We start from the raw sequence: 20857 nt of genomic DNA, 5'->3' as shown, positions 1-20857 counted from the left end.
TATGCTACCTTTATTCAGACTATGTAGAGGGGCTTCCAGAGCACAACTGCATATCTCTTGCAATGTAATGTTTTGACTGTGTAACAGTATGAGAAACCACTCAACTGCATCAGATCATGTGATTGACAGGTTTCAAAACTGTACGAGTCCTGTGGGAATGGTGGGTAATGTCTTTTGGGGGACTGCTGGACCAGTCATCTGCATCAAATCACATTTGAATAGCAGCTCTCGCAATGCACCGTCCCATTGTGCAAAAACATGCTGCCGAGCAAGTCTCCCATCTCCCTGCTGCATATGCCACACTGTTGAGGAAACAAAAGAAATCCTTTACGTGTCTTACAAATGAACATTTACAAATGTTCAGTTTCCCTTTTAGTGCTTGGTAGGTTACCTTGAAACATGATGGATGGCAGGAGATGTTGAGATGTTCAATAGTGATTCTTGCATCGCTGCCCACAAGCTCGCCGCAGTATGAGCAGGCAGACATGTCACTGAAAAAAGTACACCAGGTTAAAAATGATTATTCCAATGTAATTAATGATATCATCCAGCGTGGCACACCATAGTATAAGCTATATGAAACTATATGTAACCTGGGATGGGATCTGGGGCTGCTGTAAGCATATGTGGAGGAGCTTGATGTCAGGTAGTCACTGCAGGGAGAAAAAGTTGTATATTGAAAAATAGCAAATTGGCTGTGTGCAAATAGCGCATGGGTTGTGCATAAAGCTATAAAAAAGTTCACCTTTGTCACCACTCAACACATTACAAAAATGTAAACTAAATTACTGAATAACTAAATGTTGACACACCCATACCTTCTGCATAAGTAGTTTATATAAAAACATAGCTGGTGGTTATTCTTCGTCATTCATAGGCTTACCTGCTGTCAAGTCCTGAAGACTGGTTGGATTCGTTTGTTTCATCGACATATTCCTTCAAGAGCACAAAACCCCTGTGAAGGAAGGTTTGTGATCAAGGCTGCAAATATTTGACCGTAGGAGCAGGACCATAGTATTCAAACATTTCTCTGCATTCTTCTCAGGTACTTACTTTTTTGACTCTGGGTCTGGTGATGTGCTTTCCTGCTCCGTAGTGTCAAGCAGGCTAAAAATAAACCACAAAAGTGATGAAGTGAAGTTATTTAACAGGTAGACAGTAAGGCATGGTACATGTAACACATTAATGAATGCTGGTTTGAGGAACATGAGCATTATATTTTTGGTCTTGACACATACTGTCTTCTTGATTCTCAAAATAGTACATCTGCATGTTTCTAACCATAGAGCCCACCTCTTCCCCATTCTCCTCATTTTCACTAGTAGCTCTAGGCTCACAATAACACTTATCCATAGAGGGGTGTCATCTCTGCTATAGGCATATCCGTACCACAGCCAGCTTGACCACTCAATAATCCCTTTTCATAACTTTTGTGTCAAATTGTAAACACAACAAATAATTTGGTTAGACTTCAATCACTAACTACACACTAGTATGATACATCTCCTGTTAGGCTTAAGTATTTTGCATTTACAGTGTTACAATCTGACTTAACCGGTTACAATAGACTGAATACATAATTAAAGTATGATAGAGTACACATTGTTCAGCTACACACACAATGCCCTTTATCATTTTCAGTGCTACAGTAGAATGTACAAAATACAAAATATATTTTGCCCGAAAAAAGGTTCATTACAGCAAACTAAAATATATTTAATTAACACATAAATCCAGAGAGTGTGTGACCGTAGACAGCTTCCTATTTGGGCCTTGTCACAGCAACTCATCATCACAACCAATGCCCTCCTTTGGAAGTAGTATATCGTATGTCTTGCATTTTGAAAGGCTGTTCAAGGGGCTGATCATTGTGTCTTAGAACCTGAACTATGTGTGTAATGTCTTGCAAAATTGTTTTATGAAATTGAAAACTGAGTCAAAGGCTGAGAATCAGCTCATGGTTTTGCAGATTTGGTGTGGGAATTTGCTGTTTGAGTGACAGGTTTCAGAAATTGTGTGATATGTAAATGTTTTGTGTGTAAGCAGTTTAAGAGTGTGATAAGGAGTATCATGAGCAACATGAGTTTACCTGTTCACTGGTTCCACCTCTCTGTAAAGAGTAACAAAAGGTTGTAGAGTGTCATTTTTGTGATGTAGTAGGGAAAAGTGTGAAATACTGAAACCACACTCAGATACACATACGCGTTTTTGTAAAAACGGGACGCGAGCAAATGCATTGATTCCTATGGTACGGCGCGTTTAAAGCGTGCGCCCCTTCTCCACCACGCGTTGCGTCTTTGAAGCGTTTTTTAGGTGCGCTTAAAAGTTGAACTATTCTCAACTTTCCAGCGCAAGGCAGGGAAGCGCACCGCTTCTGTTTTGGCCGCCGCACTTTGCCAAGGCGTTACTGAAGCGTTTCTGCCTGAAAAAAGACGCGTATGTGTACCTGAGCCCTAACAGTGGTTGAACAAGTTTGTTACCCTTTCAGTGAATAAAGACTTTGATATTGACATTGAGTGACATTGTCAGAAATATAACATTAGCCATAGATATCGCAGATTTGTAATGCTATTTAATTATTTATTAGGGCATACCGGACAGTTGTGGTGGTGGTACTGCAACTGACATTCACTTTGTTGACAAACAGATCTAAATATTCAAACAGTGATATAATATCCATGACCATATGATGTAACAATTGTTCATACCTTTCCTCTGTTGTGCGTGTAGTGTAAACAGTGGGGGATGTCCATCTATCCCACGGGGAATCATTTTCTGAGGACCTAAACATATTTCATACATTATATTCAAACAAATGAGCAATATGAGGGTTAAACAAAGCCAGTTCAGGCCTGAGATACTCCAAAGAGATTTTGGCAGTGAATGCCGAGTTTGTTTAATGGTAAATTGTGCAGAGTATCTTAATGGAAAGGACACTGTGAAACACAAGTGATGTTACATTTTAATTGTGTTTGAACCTCACTAGCTTTAAACCCCCACTGTCCACCGTGGCCGACTAGCAACACAACAGGCAAGGTGGAACAAATATGAGGTTGCCATAAGACGCCTTGCAGCACCTTTCTTTCAACCATACTAACAAATGGATTGAATTCTCAATTTTCATTGAATCCATAGGAGATTATCAGGAGACCGTAATACTCACTTCCTCTCAAATTTAATGACAGTCTCATCAGCACCTCTGGCAGGTTCCTTCTCATCACTGGGACACACACAAACAGGTGCATGGAACACACAGAACATTAAATCAATATATAGCTCCAAAACAATACAATTGTCAAGGCGCTTTACAGAGCCCAGTGCCTGAACCAGAACATGTGATAGGCCAAAAAGTTCAGATATGATCTTTCCATCAACCTACTTTGTTTGCTAAGTAGGATGAGGGACAGGTTTGTGAGAGACAGTGACCCTACCTTTCGTATGAGCTGGGTGTGTCCTGAATTGGGGTGTCAAAGCGTTCCCAAGATCTGTTAGTAATGAGTCCGTGAGAGGGAGGAAGGAATAGAATTATACACACTGTTGGGACTGTGTGGCTGTCTGTGTGACAGGAGGAAGAGGACTGCTTTGAGTTTGCCGTTCTTAATATACCTTGTGGTGTTTGTGTCGATGGGGATGATGTCATCAGCAAGGCTCACCAGTGCACTAGGGGGCATACTTTCACTTGGCATAGCCGGGAACAAAAATAGATTAGAAAGCAGCCTATAGTCATATACATACATGTATCAAGTATCAAAAGAATCCCTAATAAAATGGCTGCAGTGACTAGACAGGCCTCACCTGTCATCAGGGCTGGTGAAGTCATTCTTAGGACTTAGAGGAGAGACAGGTTCTGTGGAACTGTAGAGTTGTCACATGATAACAGTCAGTCCATGTACTTATGGAGATAATGGCAGCCTAATAACCAGTCAGCCTACTGGCCGCAATATAATTATGGTTCAAATACATCATTAACAGTACTTCCAGTAGCCGTATTTACAATATTGTATGTGTTACATAACAAGGCAGGGTGCTTATGCTGATAAGATGAAGAACGTTTCTTACCTGGTCATTGAGCCAAGTACGAGAGGATCAAATAGCTCCACGGGACTAAAATAAGAACGATGTGTGTTATTACTGAAGTCACAATATTTGCACAGGTCATTTATCATCTGTCTAAAGTGTCAACTCTAAGACAACATATTTACCTCTTCATGGATGTGGTCTCTATCGGAATAGGATCAAATGGATCGGTTGAGCTATAAAAAACAAGAAACAATTTCACTCTTTTCACCTGTAGATGTCAGGTCTACATCAATAGACAGCCTTAGATGAAGCAGTTGAAACAATACAGGAACTAGGCAAGTTGTAGCATCAGCTTTTGTACTTTCATGTCAAACTGTGGTACAGCATGTGGAGCTTTACCTGTTCTTAATGACCGAAGTGGTGATTGTTTTTGAGATCTGGGGGTCAGAGCTATCAACGGTATCCTCTTCATGACTGAAAAACAGCAATGTTTGTTTCAGTTGGTTTTCACTGTTGATTTACAGTATAATACATTTAAATAACTTGTGTGTATATATTGCTGGTTCCCCTGAGGCATTTATTTCTGTTTTAGTGTCCTTAACTTACATTAAACATTGTCCAAAATTAAATCAAATTACATTTTTGCCCACTGTAACTCCTCAATGAAGCTAATTCCAGTTCTTGAAAAGTCCATGCCAGGATTACGGCTAAACACCTTCACATGTATCAGAAATAGCAGACTATCATACCCGTCTTCAGTAATGATAGTAGGGTAAGTGATTATGAGGATGAGGAACTGATCAATCACAAAGTGAATAGGAAAAACTTGCTGTGTCTGCATCAGCCATAAAGTGGAAAAGCTGCACATATTTATCATACCTCCAAGTATCCACTAGAGGCGCCTCCTTTGAATCGTCCACATTTCTGAAGCGATAGTCAGTGCTTAGGCTAGAGCGAGAGGGAGAGTAAAAACGAAGAGAGATGGGTCGAAATGCATAAAGATATTGGTAAACAAAAGACGAAATTCACGCAAAATCTCTCATCTCTCTCACCTTGTGGCATCTGTATCAATTGGGATGACATCATCAGCAAGCAGATTGAGTGCTCCAGTGGTCTTCCATGGCGGGACGAGAGAGCTGAGGAAAGGAGATCCATTATTATATTTCCATTACATTTTACTCTTCCCTTTTCTGTGAGCATCAGTGAATCTTGTCTAGAGAATCTCTTACTCCTCAGGCCCTGACAGGAGGTCCTGACTCCAAGATGGGGCGCTGCTGGGAGCAGGGTCCACTGGATCCTCTTCTCCACTGGCAAAAACAGGTGGAATCACAAAAGAGTTACACAGGTGTAGAGAAATGATGGGAGACACATCATTTCTGCTGTCCCTCACTAATAACTACTAACAATTGTGTTTTTACTGAAGAAAAGAAGTGGGTGTGTCTGTCCAAGTCCACTAAGAGGAGAAACAGTGCCACCATGTGGATGCCTAAGGAGTGGGTGTCTCGGAGTCAGGAAGACATTACAAAAAATGACAACCAAAGAAACAATCCATGGAAAACCATGCAAGTAAATGCTATGTGTAAAGAGAATACTCAGGCCAAACATTTTACAGGAAGAACATTACTCTCTCGTACCAACCTCTGAGCAAGGGCAAGGAGGTCATCATTATGAAGGTCATTACTTTGTACAGGGATGGGTTCAGGATCAACACTGCGAAATGAAGGAAATCATGACAAATAAGAAATAAGAAACGGTATGCAGTTTTAGGAATGAAATCACAAACACAAAGACTTGGTAAATGGTTAAGTCATTGTTTAAAAAGGTTTACACGGTTTTAACCATGAATGCAGACCTGTTTTCCACTGTCTGTGTCTCTTCAACCAATATTGGCTGTGTGTGTTTAAAGCTGTAAAGGGAAAAGCCCTCATTGTTTTTAACATTGAATCACGGACAGTGAACTGTTAGAAAACATATCCGTGAGTGGTAGTGAAAGACATTAGACAAGTATGAGTAATATCAATTCAAAGTGCCTTTCTATGGCAGGTACAGACACACAGTATGGCAGCTGACTGTGAATACAAAGGAAGTGCTGAGTGATGTGTGCTAAGTGTACCTGTCTTTAACAGAACTGGAGCTGGAATCAGCCATGGGAACTGCTTCTTTTCTTTCTTCTGGTCTGTTGAAGATGTGGTATGAAAAATGAGGCTTAATCTTGTGCAGAGGAAACTTTCTTCCTTGTTCCTTGAATTATGCTTTTTTAGTTTTTTCAGCAGTGGGTGTGTCGTTACGTTTGTTCAAGTTTTACCTGGTAGTTTCTGTGTTGAAAGATATGAGGGTGTCTGATAAAGTGCTCAGAGTGTCGGCACTGAGGACAGACAACATACAGTCATTAAATACTTACACTTAACAAATGCATTAAAATATTTCAATGTATGTAACATTTTGTATGTTGTTTGTACGTAATGTTAATCATTTAACCTCTGTTTAGCAGAGGGCTCAGGAACACTCTCTTGGGGTACAGCCTTGGGGGTCACAACAGGGGACAAGATCACTGGGGGTACCTCTTCCTGAACTGGGGTGATGGGTTTATGCACCCTCGTCTCCACACTGATGACACACACAAACAGACATATGGTTGCACCATTCTCTGTACAAATCACGTGATAAGGGTTCAAAGCGGTGAGGCACACGTGGAAAGGTTTGGTGTGAGTCTGTCTGTCTGTCTGTCTCACCTGGCCTGTGTGACAGGAGCAGGGACGAGAGATGTTGAGACGGGCTCTTTTGGAGTCTCAGCAGGTGTAGTGTCCTCATCGTCGCTGATCACCACCCTGCCAAAGTTCATACCACATTGTAGTCATGTATCTCCTCATAGACTAAAATGGCAATGCTGTTGCTAAGGTGCAGATAGAACTACCACACCAGGACAACACAGGCACTAGACAGAGAGCACTACCCCCACACACACACACACACACACACACACACGCACACACACACACACACACACACACACACACACACACACACACACACACACACACAGAATGGATAGATTCGATTATCTACCTTTTAGCCACAAATGATGTACTGCTCACTGGAGGAGTTTCTGGTGTGCTTGTGGATCTATTTGAACAGAATGTGGAAATACTGATTTTTTGGGGGGGGGGGGGGGGGAAGCAGGACAACAGAACTAACTTGAAATGCCATTCATGTCAAGCACAGCTTACTACTTCCAATGAAGGTGTGCTCTTGGAAACTAATTTACTGTTCGTAACTCAGTTAGCTGGGTACTGGATATGCATAAAGTCTCATTTTCGTCTCAAAGGCTGTACAGTATGTGAGTTATATTGTACTGCACCTCTACATCGTTATAGATGTGCTGGAGATTCATCTCCCCTGTAAGCAGCAAAGAGTGTTACTGTACTTTTTGCTTTGTCTGAAACGTACTCATATTTCTTGGCTGCTGAGAGAACGAAAGACCGCTGCCGGCCAGCTTTGGCCTTGATGACATCACTGGCTGCTTCCGTGCTGAAAGGCAAGAATACGATTCTTTTGTAAAAATCAATCAAATAAATTAAATTTAAAAAGAATATTCTAACACAAATGGTTCCCCTCTACTTTCCATCCACTTTCTCTCACCGTTTCTCTACTTCCTCCGGGGAGAGCTGAGGTTCAGACTGGAGCGTGGGGTCTGTAGTGACTCGTACTGTATGAGGGGCACTGAAAACACCAAACAGGTTACCATGAAAGCAAGCAGTCAGTATGATGAGTTGAAATGTGTGGCTTACAATAGTAGGCAGATATTGAATGCACTCACATTTTCTTGTATCCCTCGGATGGCTTCTTAGTGAAGCTGGCAGTCGGACCACTGTATGATGGAAATGCAGCGGTTTTAATCACAAACCAACTGGAACTGCTGACATACTTAAGGGTGTTGTCTGTTTGTCTGCTTTGTCTGAGTTTAGCTTATCATCTGCATCATAACAGATGCAGCTCTTGGTATGTGTAATATGACCTGGAGCACCTGCAGTCAGCAGGAACTACCATTGCTTTAACGAGAGGAGCACTGGACCTAGTGACATCTGTTTCCTAGTGACCAGGGATGTCTGTTTCTCACCTAAAGCCATTGGTTGACGTTGAAGAAGCAGGCTTGGTGTCAGTCTTTGTGAAAACCCCTCTGTAAAAAGCAGATTATGTCATGAAGTTCAGCAGTTCTAAACCAGTCTCCATGAAGTTCAGCAGTTCTAAACCAGTCTCCATGAAGTTCAGCAGTTCTAAACAAGTCTCCATGAAGTTCAGCAGTTCTAAACCAGTCTCCATGAAGTTCAGCCGAACTAAATCAGTCTCCATGAAGTTCAGCAGTTCTAAATCAGTCTCCATGAAGTTCAGCAGTTGTAAACCAGTCTCCATGGGGTTCAGCAGTTCTAAACCAGTCTTCATTCAGTTCACTTCATATTAAACAAATGGGCTTGGGCTCACCTGATTAGATATCCTGAAGTTGGTGCTTTTGTACTGTGGAAGTCAAACAAATACTGGTGTTACGCATGCGACCAAAGAGAAAGATAGTCTGTTATGTAAAAATCTGATTAATTTCTTACACATGTTGTTCTGCTGTACCCGGGGGGGAACATTTACCTTTGTGTGGTATCACTGGGAGCAGGTGCTCTGCTTACAGGTGAAGAGACCGGACTGGTTTCTGTTTGGGCGTCATTTAGACGTTTTGCCCGGACCTCAGCCATCCTGCAAGGGACGTCACCAGAAGAATGAATCAAGACAGGGGATGTACTCATTCACTATTGTGAGCTGTTCATCAGACATGTAGACTTTTCATCCCTCGCCTTGCCTCTGGTCCTTACCATGGCTTCTCCTCCTCAGCCTTGGCCTCGGCCTCGGCATCTTTGCGTCTCTGGATCCAGCTGCTGTCTCCCTTAAAAGTTGTTCGGACCTTAGTTGTCTGCAAAACAGAATCCCTCTCCCCTGCCGAAGTGAAATACACAGACTTGTTAATACAGCCATTAAAACAGGTATAAGCAGCAGGCCCTCTTTCAATTCTTTCTTTGTCTTTCTTTCTTTCTTTCTTTCTTGATATCTATCTCTCAAACAATCATGTATTCACACCCTCTTTTGAAACCCACATATAGAAAAAATGATTTGACGATTTGATCGAATGAAAGAGATCTTATCACACATTCTTTATAATCTGTTTCAGTGTACAGATTAGTACACTGCCGATGAGTCACAACTGTCAGCTCTCTCTATGTCAACAGCATGAATGTGCCCTGAATACGGCAGGAATGTCACTGTGGCAACTATCCAGAAGCATTAATTCTTAAAACTGAAAAAGAACAAAGCAGCCTGACAGAAGTGATTCTTTGTCATGAGTTGTCACTTTAAGCTTACCCTTTGTAGGCTTAGACATTGTGTGCTGATCACGTGTTATGTTCCTGAAGTAGTGTCACCTGTGTAGAAAAGGGGAATATGTGATTTAGATAATTAGGTTGGACATAAAGATTTAATAACATAGAATACTTAAGTAGCTGTAGTTTCTACATCACCAAAACACATCCAAACTGTGTTTTACCAGCTTTAAAAGTTGTCTCCTCCTCAATTCACACTTTATGTAAATGATTCAGTGCTAAATTGCTTACATAAGTGCTGTTGCATTTAAAATACCATTTCACATCACTGACCTTCACTTATGTAAGCAATTTAGCACTTTTAAATTGACTGACTTACGGTAACCTTACATCAATCTGAACAAAGCAGAGCTACCCAAATGCGCCATGCATTCCTCAATCTCACCACTTAGCCATGTGGAAAGGCCTGTCCTACCACTTTCTACAAAACGGATACTCACACAACAGACTCACACACACAGTCATTTTCCATGTCATCTCTATTCATGAAAAGAGTTAAAGAGTAACCACCAGATCGAGCAACTCACTCCTACAAAGTAATTACACACTGAAGCAGTAGTTATCAGGAGCTAGAAAGATAAGTGACACATACAGTATTCAGGTTAACTGGTCTTGCTATCCAGGCTATAGATCAAGACGCTTCCTCTTAAAATTGTTTCATATGGGCTTCAATGTATCTTTAAATTGGAATTTGGTCAGTCAACAATTCTCTAATGATTGTATGACTTTAAACACAACACTAAGCCTGTCAGTACAAAAGGGTTAAAGTGCAGTACAGTTACATTCCCCTCAGGCAGGAAAAAGTCAGATTAGGAGTTTATGCAAAACAATGAAGCGTCGCCACCTTATTACACAAATCTGTACAGTGCTACAGGAAATTCTTTGCTTAGATTGCGCAGGAAAATCTAAGGTCACAACCCTTTGAGTGGAGGAAATAAAAACTTTCTCCACATAAAGACATCATGATAGAGAGAGAGAGAGAAAGAGAAAGAGAGCAAACACAGTGGTACTATACACTATGAGCAAGAAGTCTTTCGGACAGGAGACAAAGAACAGCAAACACACTGACAGCCAAATGGTTTTATGTTTGGCAAACAGTTCCAACACGTCATAAAGTAAGGCATGGAACACCACAAAACTCTCCATGAAGTGGATACACCATATGTCAAACTCATGAGTATTCCATTGAAGCCTATTCACTAAACACCTAAGATTATCACTTTCCCATACTTTCGTATACCGCCTAGAATTCATATAACATGCGTTTCACTAGATAAATCTTGTCAAGGCAATATATCAACCTACCTGTACTAGAGGTCCTGACCAACAGCTGCTCTTTGGATCGTTCTTAACAGCCAACTGATGGGCGAAGCCCAGATAATGAGGGTTGTAGAGGACTGGTGCTCTGTCATTGAGTGGAAAGTCTCCACCCTCTGACAGGTGTCTCCCCTGAGTGAACAGGTCCGGGCGTTGGCACAGACAAGCTCAGCCAGTCAGGGAGGCCAAGCCACCCATGGTGGGAGTGTATGTCTTTGCTTTTGCGTGTGTGTGAGTGAGTGAGTGTGTGTGTGTGTGTGTGTCGGTTGTGTGTGTGTGTGTGTGTGTGTTGTGTGTGTATGTGTGTGTGTGTGTGTGTGTGTGTGTGCGGTGTGTGTGGGTGCGTGTGTGCACACTGAGATATGGAAACAGGTGGACTGGAAGTTTCTGTTTACTTCTTATCCCATTGTTTCAGCAAGGAAGCACATGAGTCCAAATACAGCTGACAGGTGAAAGAGACTAATGGTGGGTGTTTGGCACAAACAGCCACACAGCTCTCAGATGGGTCCTGGGGGAGACATGTTTTCATGCTCACTGCACAGGGAGGCAGATCTTAATGGTTGGTCATCGAAAATTTTAATCAGCACAGACACCATTCACAATAGGTGCCTCCCAATGCTATCAACTCCACATGGCATTTAGGCGGGGTTTCACTGGTGCATGGCCTAGACAGACCTGTTTTGTTTTACTACAAGCACATGAGAACAGAAAGAGAGAGATGGGAATTCCAAGGAACAGATATTAAGGGAAGGGCAGAAGCCCGTCTCCTGAACAACAGATCATTGGCTAATTGATGCTTTCTCTGCTAAACCCTCTGTCTGCACTCTGCTGAACCAGGGGAGGAACACGAAGTGCAATATTTTTCCAAAAACCCTAGCTGCCCCCACCACGGCCCAGAGGGGCTCAGCGAGCGACGCAACGCCCATCCCATCCCATCTCTCTGGCAACAAAAACAATGAGCATACCTTGCATACATTTAGCATGCTCTGCCTTTTAACAAAAGCTGGGTGGAGAAAGCGGTGTTGCAACCTCCAGAGATATTCATTAACGTCAGGGTTAGGTTAGCTCTTAGTCATCTGGTTCACGCCTGAATGAATGGAATCAGGCTAGAACAGAAAATATGTTTCAAAGTGCCTAGCACACTGGCAAGACTGCCACTCTCTGACAGGCAAATCACCCACAGTTACCAACAGACATACTTCCAACCTGAAGCCAAAGTATAAACCAGTAGGGTGACCTTGCCAACTGTTTCCTGACTTGCCAGTGTCTGATGGTTCCTCCTGTCTCTCGGCTCTCGTGGTTGCTTTGAGAATTTCAGGAATCTCTCCACCCCTTTTACCACACCAACGGATGGAATGGCAACAATGCAGGACCAAGCCACCTTTATCTCAGTATCAGGTCAAAGTCATTTTGATTCATGTTCAAACCTAAAAGGCTACATTGATGAATAAAGGGTGAAATGTACTATATAATGCAGTATATGCTGAATGAAACGACAAAGGAGCCTTGCCATACCATAATATTCTTGACCTTTCATTTCTATGCAAATACAAATTGAATTTCCTTTTTACTCAAAGCTAAAAAAAAATAACACTCTGAAATAATTTACTGAAATTACTATTTCTGGAGAAAAGTAAAAATAATATAGAAAGCACAGCATAAAGCTTCTTGTAAGGTTTCAGAAACACAATATGCTTACAAAGTGACATGGTTACCATGACCATAAAATGAACAGTTACGTTATTTTTAACTGTTTCAATTATTTATTAAACTGTTGATCAAATACTAATTTCAACAACACTACTCTTTAGTTCTAAGGAATGTTGGTCCCATCAATTTGTCAAACAAGTGAATTCCTGAACAGCAGTCAGCCCATCTATGAGTGGCACACACCCAACTCAGGTGAAAGAGTTGACAGCACCACACACTCACATAGGAGGGTCCCCATGACAACATGCCCGAGGATGAGGTATCATACCAGGTTAGGTGGCAGTTGAAATGCACTAAATCACACATAGAGTGCATACAGAACAGAACATATACATTTCCAATCCAACACTCTCAACACACACAATGGCTCACAATAGCAGCTGTGTACACACATTTAGGCCAACTGGACCAGTCTTTTGTGTTAAACCGACACCCAATTAGGCACTCATGTGAGTTATGAACTGAACACGCAAGCAGTCGGCGCGGGCTAGACTCCCTTCCGCAGGTGTGGGTAGCTCTCCACTGTACGGGAGATGCCCTCTTTCAAGCTGACTGGCGGCCGGTAGCCCATGTCCTCCTTTGCTCGGGAGCAGCTGTAGTAGTGGTGGGTGCCAGCCAGTGCCACGCGCATGGGGGTGAAGGTGGGCTTGATGCGGACCAGGGGCCGCAGCAGCAGGGCCAGCAGCCAGAGCAGCAGGGCGATGCCGTACACCAGCTGGTAGGGTAGGTGGTAGCGTGGCGCATCATACCCCAGCCCTACTAGCACCTGGGACATGAAGTCCCAGAAGCGCACAGGCTCATCATTAGTGATGTGGTAGGCCTGGAGGTTAAAAAGATCACATGAAGAGATACAGTGTGATAACATAATATGACTTCCACGCTCATAGATAATATTCTTTGACACTGTGAATGTTAGAAATGCTAGAGAGCACCTGTGCATTGCATAGTGTAAATGTCACTGTCAGGGTAAAAGGTTGTGGGAGCATGTGACTTGAATATATGTGAGGAGAGAGTGATAAGAAAAGTGTGTACTTGTTTGGGAATAAGATAGAAAGACAGAGAAAGCAAGTCAATGAAAAATAATGAGCTAGTGTATGGAAGAGAGAATAGAGCTATCCCATTTCAATGCAACCAATTTTTTATAATATTCCAACTGACAATTTTCACCTAAATTTCAGAGCAAGTCAGGGGGTTCAAAAAGGCTTCATAGGGATTGTCAGGAACAGGCACCCAAAAAAAAGAAAAAATGAATTTGAGTATTTAGGATATTCCAGTAATATTTGTCTTCCTGCTGTAAAACAAACTTGTATGAGGATATGTGCAGTATTAAGGCCATAGGTAGTTTAATCTGGCAGAAACTGACCTGTAAAGATGGCTCCAGAATAAAAACGTCCAATTTTATTCCATTAAAAAAAATATAAAAAATCTAATGTGTGACACATGAAGATGATGATGTATCTATTTTCAATCTTTCAACAAAAACAAATCATGAAATTTGTCATATTATTCACAATTCAAGGGGTTAAATACACTGCTTAATACCTGAAGTGCAAGCAAAATATACATTTTACTATCCACTCTACCCTACTCTACTGTACTCTCTGCCCCTCCGGATCTTGCGTTGAGCACCAGGTTAGGTCCTATTCTGTTCAAGTGTACTCCTCCACACATCTGTACTGTAGCTCACTCATACACTGCCTTCACCATTGTTTTCCCTATCCCGTATAGGGAAATATGATTACATTATTTGACAGATCTTACCCTCTCCCCTTCTGTGAAAGTAATTTGCTGTACAATACATAAATATTATCCCGATGATTCTAATATTTGGGATTTCTCCCTTATATTTGAGGTAAGAACCTTTGGCTGACTTGTCATGGAATGTCCCAATAAGTGAATGCATCAGGGAAGGATAGGGACAGACATAAGGAGAGAGAGAGAGAGAGAGAGAGAGAGAGAGAGAGAGAGAGAGAGAGAGAGAGAGAGAGAGAGAGAGAGAGAGACAGAAAGAGAGAGGGAGGGAGAGAGAGAGAGAGAGAGAGAGAGAGAGAGAGAGAGAGAGAGAGAGAGCTGTTAGTTAGTTAACTGGTTCTGACCTTGCCACAAAGTGGTGAATCTGGTTTCAGGTGCTCCGCTGCCAGAATGTGCCCATGAACAACATTCTCCACAAAGGTGAAGTCCACCAGGTTAGAGCCATCACTGCCAAGGCACACACATATCATATGTCAAGTGGGAGCAAAGCCAGTCTGTTGTTATTGCTAATATAAGCAATTGCATTATTTGCACCTGTTCAGTATGATGATTGATTATGACATTAATGATGATTATGACTGAATATTATTTCAAATCCAATTTCTTATTTTCAGAGTTTAATAATTTAGAGGTTAAAACAGAAAAAATAAATGATAACAATATCGATTTTGATTAACTTTCACAAAATGAATCATAATGAAACTGAATGTTTCATCATTGTCCGTGGTCAACTCAGTAATGTTTTGAGAACACTAAAAAAAGATTCCTCTAAGCTAAATAATGCCACTTCATGAGACCACTCTTAACTGCCAACATTTTAGATTTTGCATCATTGGACTGGAAATGTCAAGCATTTAATGGCAATAGCATTTAATGAGATATGTAGCATTTCAGTGATGCTGCTGGTACCTCACGATCATTACCCACCCAATGATAAACTTCATCTTTCCACGGCGAGCTGTGTCCACCAAGATGGGCACAAGCTGGGGGTCTTGAGGGCCAAAGATGCCATGGGGCCGAATGGCGACAGTGAGGAAGCCTTTATCCTTATCACAAGCCTCAAGGACCAACTGAGGAGGAGCAACAGAAGGAGAAATCTATGACTGCTTACACTCTGACTGACTGGCATACATAAATAGAAAAATAGAAAAGCCTTTATTGTCATTGTATTTACATACAACGAAATTTGGAGTGCTTTTCCTGTTGGTGCGACGAGGGACAACATATTACACAACAACAACATATAACACAACAATATTGCATATCTATTGCATAAGAATGTCCTTCAAGTTACATTAAAATGCACTTCAAATCCTTGGTCAAGTTTATATACATTGTACACCAGGTCAAAAATCTGGCTTTGTGAGACAGGAAAAATGTATATATATACTGTAGTTCTGAATGATTTGAAATAAAAAATAAAAAACTGCAAAGGCACATCAACTGTTACCTTTTCCTGTTGAATCTTGGTCTCAGTGTAGTAGTCAATGGGTTTTTTCGCATATGGAAGGTCCTCCTTCCCATTTTTAATGTCAGTGCCCTCAAACACCACACTGGCACTACTAGTCAAAACCAGTTTCTGAAACAGTCAGATACAGATATTTTCCATCTTAATTTGTTATCAGTGAAATCAGATATGCTAGCAAAGGCCTCTTTGTTATGTGTCTCTCCTGTGACTACTATCTGATTGCATAGAGATTCTTCCACTGTGATACTAAGATAAAAGAATGCCAGAGATAGGCTACAGTGCCTCCTACCTGCACTCCCCTCTCTTGACAGGCTTGTATGACAGTGCGGGTGCCATCAACATTGACTTTCTGAAATAATTCACGGTCATCACTGGCAGGAGCTGGAGACGCACAGTGAAACACCAGGGACACATCCTGCAAAGCTGTAAGTAAAGCCTAGAGAGAGAGAGAGAGAGAGAGAGAGAGAGAGAGAGAGAGAGAGAGAGAGAAACTGTGATGTCCTGTCATTGCATCCAAAAATTCAATGGAATATCACTCTTATTTATGATAGAAATATGTTGTGTGTTTCTATGTCTCTGGGGAGAAGTTGTCATTTTCTTGCAGCGCAAAAGCTCACCTGTTTGTCGCAAAGGTCCCCCACATGAAACGCCACTCCAGGGAGTTCATAACTCTGCCGAATGTCGAACACTGTAACTGTGTACCCTTTCTCCAGCAACTTCTCCACCAGGTGTCTCCCAAGGAACCCTGACCCGCCAATGACAGCACATCTTTTGCTGCTCTGTAAACAATAAAACCAAGGGTCTACATAGGAATACTGATATTATAAGATTTTCACAGGTTGCTGGTTGAAGGTACGCAAAAGACTACTTCCTTTAAGATCGCTAATCTACTGATAGCCATAAACAATATAGTTTGTGCATGTACAAAAAGGGGTTGACAAGTTGTCTCTCCTACGCAGGTAGGCTAGCAAAAAGAAAACATCAGTAAAGTCAACTCGACTGCTTTGCAAACTTACCGGTCGAATGCGAGTGGCCATCCTCTGAGCAGTGTCCTTTAATCCAAACTCGAGCCTAAAAGATAAAATGTATTAGTTCGAATGCATTCACGGATGAAGACCTGTGCGTTGCTCATGATTTTGGGAATGGTTAAACTAAAACTAAACGCAGGAACTACATGCAGGCCAATTCATCAAAATAGCACAACATATCACTTCACAGGCTACATACAGAATAACTGAATTCTATAACTCACTTGAAAAATGTGCAAACACTACGAGCCGAACAAGTCTTAATACAAATATGAGACTGTATCAGCTGATGAGCTGGTGATAATCTCATTGGTGAATGAAAACCGCCGACATCAAGTTGACAAGTAAGGAAAGCCAATAATACATAGTTACGCAAAAGAACGCCATAGCTCAGACCAATCCACAGGTTATTTGACAATCATCCGTCCTACCGGTAGGAGGACCCGCCCCTTTCTAGTCGCTGTAAAAAATGTATGCGTGTAAACGGCTGTAATCTAAACGGAAAAGTTGTTAAACAGTAACTGGACGATAAACGATGTAATATATGATTAATGTATTTATATTTACATGTGGTGTAGCTTGAGCACCCTTGTATTTCAATAGATACGTTGGTTTTATTTACCATGTAAAACTAAAAAAGGAATGATAATTAGCTTGCTTAAAGAATAGCAAATATCTACTATAAATGTATGTATTCTTGCATTTATTGCAACGGTCAGAATGATTTGTGAAGAACTAATATGCACCCTATGTGACGCAAAGATCAGCCAATGATAATGCGGAATCTAACATCACATGTACCAATTATCCAATCGATGTTAGGAGTGTTGTAGCAGAGCCCGAAACCTGGTTGTAGTCTTGCCGACCACCAACAAATACTCTGATCACTGCTGGGCAGGTTTGGTCGGTGATGTGAGCGAATGTAAACAAAATTGGTCATCTCGACATATTTAATGCATTCATATAGCTTACTCTAGACGTGCTTGATCCTGCAAATTCACTAACGACACGTCGCTTTGATTTGATAGTTTGGCTAGCAGAGGATCAGCTGGCTTTTGCGTCGTGAGTCATCCAGATACATGATGGTAAGTATTACGTTAACAGAGGACAGCATCTGCATCATTCCATCAACCGCGCGGAATCACAACTTATCTCCATTCTTCTAATAGCTATATCACTGTCACGATTAAAGCGTAACACAATACATTAATAGACCTATGACTTTTTTCCTATGTAGTATTTGTCGTGTGTAACCCGCTTTTTTGCACATGCCTATCTCTTTCTATTACGCTAATTATGACGCTTGACACCATATGGGATTTTACAACTCTCTTTACGTTTTGGAATGGTAATTCTTGCACCAGAGTTATCGATGGCCCTTGTTACCTAATCTTACCTTTCCCTCACCTTGTTGTTCACAGGCCACTAGTGCCAAAAGGCCATCACTAGGGGCGGTAGCTCCACGTAAGAAAACTAGCCCCAAACCTGAACTTACCGAGGAACAGCGGCAGGAGATCAGAGAGGCCTTTGAGCTCTTTGATACAGAAGGCTCCGGCCATATAGATGTAAAGGAACTGAAGGTAAGATATCAGGTTATATCACTGAGCAAGTCTATCTTTTTAGGATATTCTTCAAGTGGTTGTTTTGTGTGGCAGGTGGCCATGAGAGCCCTAGGGTTTGAGCCCAAGAAGGAGGAGATCAAGAAGATGATCACAGAAGTGGATAAGGAAGGCACCGGAAAAATCTCTTTCAATGATTTTCTCTCCGTTATGACTCAGAAAATGGTGAGGCTTTGGTCTGTGTTGAAAATGCATGCTTCTTTGAGTAGGCTACAGGCTCACATGTCTTTTCTTTTAACAAATGTTTCCATTTTTAAGGCTGAGAAGGATTCTAAGGAGGAAATCCTTAAAGCTTTCCGACTGTTTGATGATGACGAGACGGGTAAAATATCATTTCGCAACCTCAAGAGAGTGGCAAAAGAACTGGGAGAGAACCTCACAGATGAGGAACTGCAGGTAGATAACACCAACGGGCTGGCTAAAATGAAAATGTTGGGAATGTGCCACATTAGTTCGCAAAAGATGGTGTTTCAATTTAAATGATTTCGCCTCAGCTTATGCATTTTGTCTCTGTGTGGCTCTTTCATCTTGTAGGAGATGATTGATGAAGCAGACAGAGATGGAGATGGGGAGGTGAACCAGCAAGAATTCTTTCGCATCATGAAGAAAACCAGCTTGTACTAATCAGCTGAATCAGTATCTTCAGTGGCTGGGGCAGGGGGTATATAGTATCACTAGTTCCCCGTACTCACTACACCTGTCCCATGCACTGAGGCTGTTTACAATGATATCATTCCAAAAAATGAAAACAGACATTCACATTCAAAACTCATCAGTTATGAATGGCTTCATCACATTTCATCACATTAACTGTTTACCAAATGCTGTCAATGGCATTGGAAGCTCTGCTTGAAATACATTTTGGTTTAATATATAAACCTATTTATTTAATAACAATGCGCCAACAATATGTACCATGACCTGGGGGGTATTCCCAGAATGTGGTTTAGTGATGTACCTGGGAAAGTTACTGTAACTCAGAGTAAGTGCTAAACCTCCCAAAAGAAGAACCAAGTGGCTTTGTTTTGCTTGGAGAACAAAGCCATGTGGCTTTTCTATTAGGAGGTTTACCACTTACTCTAAGTTGACATTTCCAGGTTCATCACTGAACCGCATTGGAACACTCCTCAATTTTACTTGATGGTTAATGTTTAAAATGCAAAGCACAGCTGTGTCATTGCCATCAGACATTGTACCCAGAAAGAAATTTGGGTCAAGCACCAAAATCCTACAGTGCCTACATCTGCTTTGAAACAAAAGAAAGCCTACCTGTTGATCCTACACACCACAACTATAGATCTCTCATACCATTCCTGATGTTCCCAAACATATTTAAGTGTCATAATACAATTACAGAAGATAGTTATATTATATAAGATATAGAATTGTTTTTCTCTTAATGAATTTTGATCGCTTGAAACTACAATTTAGCTTGCCATTGTGTGTTCAGGGAGTAAGCTCTGTATTCTTAAGGCTGATCTTGTCTTTGTGCCTAAGTCCTGACAGAGGGTGTCTGTAAGCTTCAGGGAGGCCCCCATATCTCCTGCCCCTCTGCCCTTTTCTCTAAATACTGTAATCTATAACCTGCCGTGAACTTGTGTCTGTATTTTCTGATTTGTACTGGATATTATTCTGCCCTCTTTGTATTTGTACACCTTTGCCCTTGAGTACTGAATGTTTTGTATTTGACTGCATATGCAGTTAGAATTATTTCAGGTATAAACATAGTTGTCACTTGAGCAGTAACCATTGTCTGTGTCTTTGCTTGCATCAGTCACATGGCAAGATAAAATGCATTAGCTGATAATATACTGTGTAAAGGATACTCACGTCATTTAGCACCAAACAGGCTCTTATCAGTGATTCATGATCAGGGAGTTGGGTGTAGTTGGATGGGTATATATTGTTTATCAAACAAATGGGACTACTTCCTCATTTGTGTATTTACACAGCACACACAATATCAGTTTGGTGGTGTGATAACTATAAAGGTCTGGCTTTCCTTGTGTCCTGTTGCTACATGCTTTGGTTTATACAAGGTCAAAGACACTGATACTATAACATAACACTCGATATCAAACTGTGTTTAGCTCTTCCTTGTAATTAAGAGGTTCAGGTCCAATTAATTTCCAACTACTGTCATAAGGTGTGAGTAGACATACCTTATTTACATTATCAGGCAGTAACCAAGTTGAAGCAGGTCTGTTCTGAAAAGTTGCATGTTTATTTACATTAATTTACATAGAGTTCCACATATTACTTGCAGGAGCTCTAATGAAAATATGATTCCCTTTAAATGCTTTAATGTCATAGAATGTCAGAATATTATTTTACCACCCCTGCGCTTCATAGTAGGCTTCATTAGTCATTGGCAAAAATAAGGCCTTGCTTTGTCTAACACATAACCTTGAATCAGTTTCTGCTTCCACCAAATCTACATTCTACAGGGGCCTAGAAAAATACTTTGACCTGTATCTATCATAAATGTCACAATGTATTGACTTTTGGTTTTAAACTCATACAGAA

The 20857-nt window shown here is 41.2% G+C and overlaps 3 protein-coding genes across 3 annotated transcripts; 1 reads left to right on the top strand and 2 right to left on the bottom strand.

The window, feature by feature from the left end:
• Positions 1–203: 203 nt before the first annotated feature.
• On the bottom strand, positions 204–9453 carry znf185 (zinc finger protein 185 with LIM domain; the record flags this gene model as incomplete). Its single annotated transcript, XM_080840838.1, has 29 exons — positions 9421–9453; positions 8877–8997; positions 8656–8760; positions 8500–8532; positions 8138–8197; positions 7838–7888; positions 7660–7740; positions 7468–7548; positions 7087–7143; positions 6753–6848; positions 6499–6627; positions 6326–6385; positions 6134–6196; positions 5659–5730; positions 5250–5327; positions 5073–5156; positions 4900–4968; positions 4420–4494; positions 4203–4253; positions 4060–4104; positions 3796–3855; positions 3607–3672; positions 3432–3551; positions 3164–3220; positions 1054–1107; positions 884–955; positions 594–611; positions 392–491; positions 204–302 (listed from the first exon to the last, which is right to left on the bottom strand). Exons 1-29 carry the CDS (start codon positions 9437–9439, stop codon positions 204–206), a joined length of 2076 nt encoding a protein of 691 aa, XP_080696964.1. The 5' UTR covers positions 9440–9453.
• A 3498-nt stretch (positions 9454–12951) lies between these two features.
• nsdhl (NAD(P) dependent 3-beta-hydroxysteroid dehydrogenase NSDHL) lies at positions 12952–16721 on the bottom strand (the record flags this gene model as incomplete). Its single annotated transcript, XM_080840076.1, has 7 exons — positions 12952–13284; positions 14561–14663; positions 15144–15286; positions 15667–15795; positions 15974–16120; positions 16302–16463; positions 16701–16721. 7 exons carry the CDS (start codon positions 16719–16721, stop codon positions 12952–12954), a joined length of 1038 nt encoding a protein of 345 aa, XP_080696202.1.
• A 1005-nt stretch (positions 16722–17726) lies between these two features.
• Positions 17727–18955, top strand: cetn2 (centrin, EF-hand protein, 2; the record flags this gene model as incomplete). The annotated part of the gene is made up of 5 exons (XM_080840352.1): positions 17727–17797; positions 18134–18292; positions 18368–18496; positions 18590–18727; positions 18866–18955. Exons 1-5 carry the CDS (start codon positions 17792–17794, stop codon positions 18953–18955), a joined length of 522 nt encoding a protein of 173 aa, XP_080696478.1. The 5' UTR covers positions 17727–17791.
• Positions 18956–20857: the final 1902 nt, after the last annotated feature.

Source organism: Sprattus sprattus (genome assembly GCF_963457725.1).
Source record: "Sprattus sprattus genome assembly, chromosome: 6".
NCBI lineage: Eukaryota > Metazoa > Chordata > Actinopteri > Clupeiformes > Clupeidae > Sprattus > Sprattus sprattus.
The sequence above is the reverse complement of the archived record's forward strand: the minus strand, read 5'-3'. Positions and strand labels throughout refer to the sequence as shown.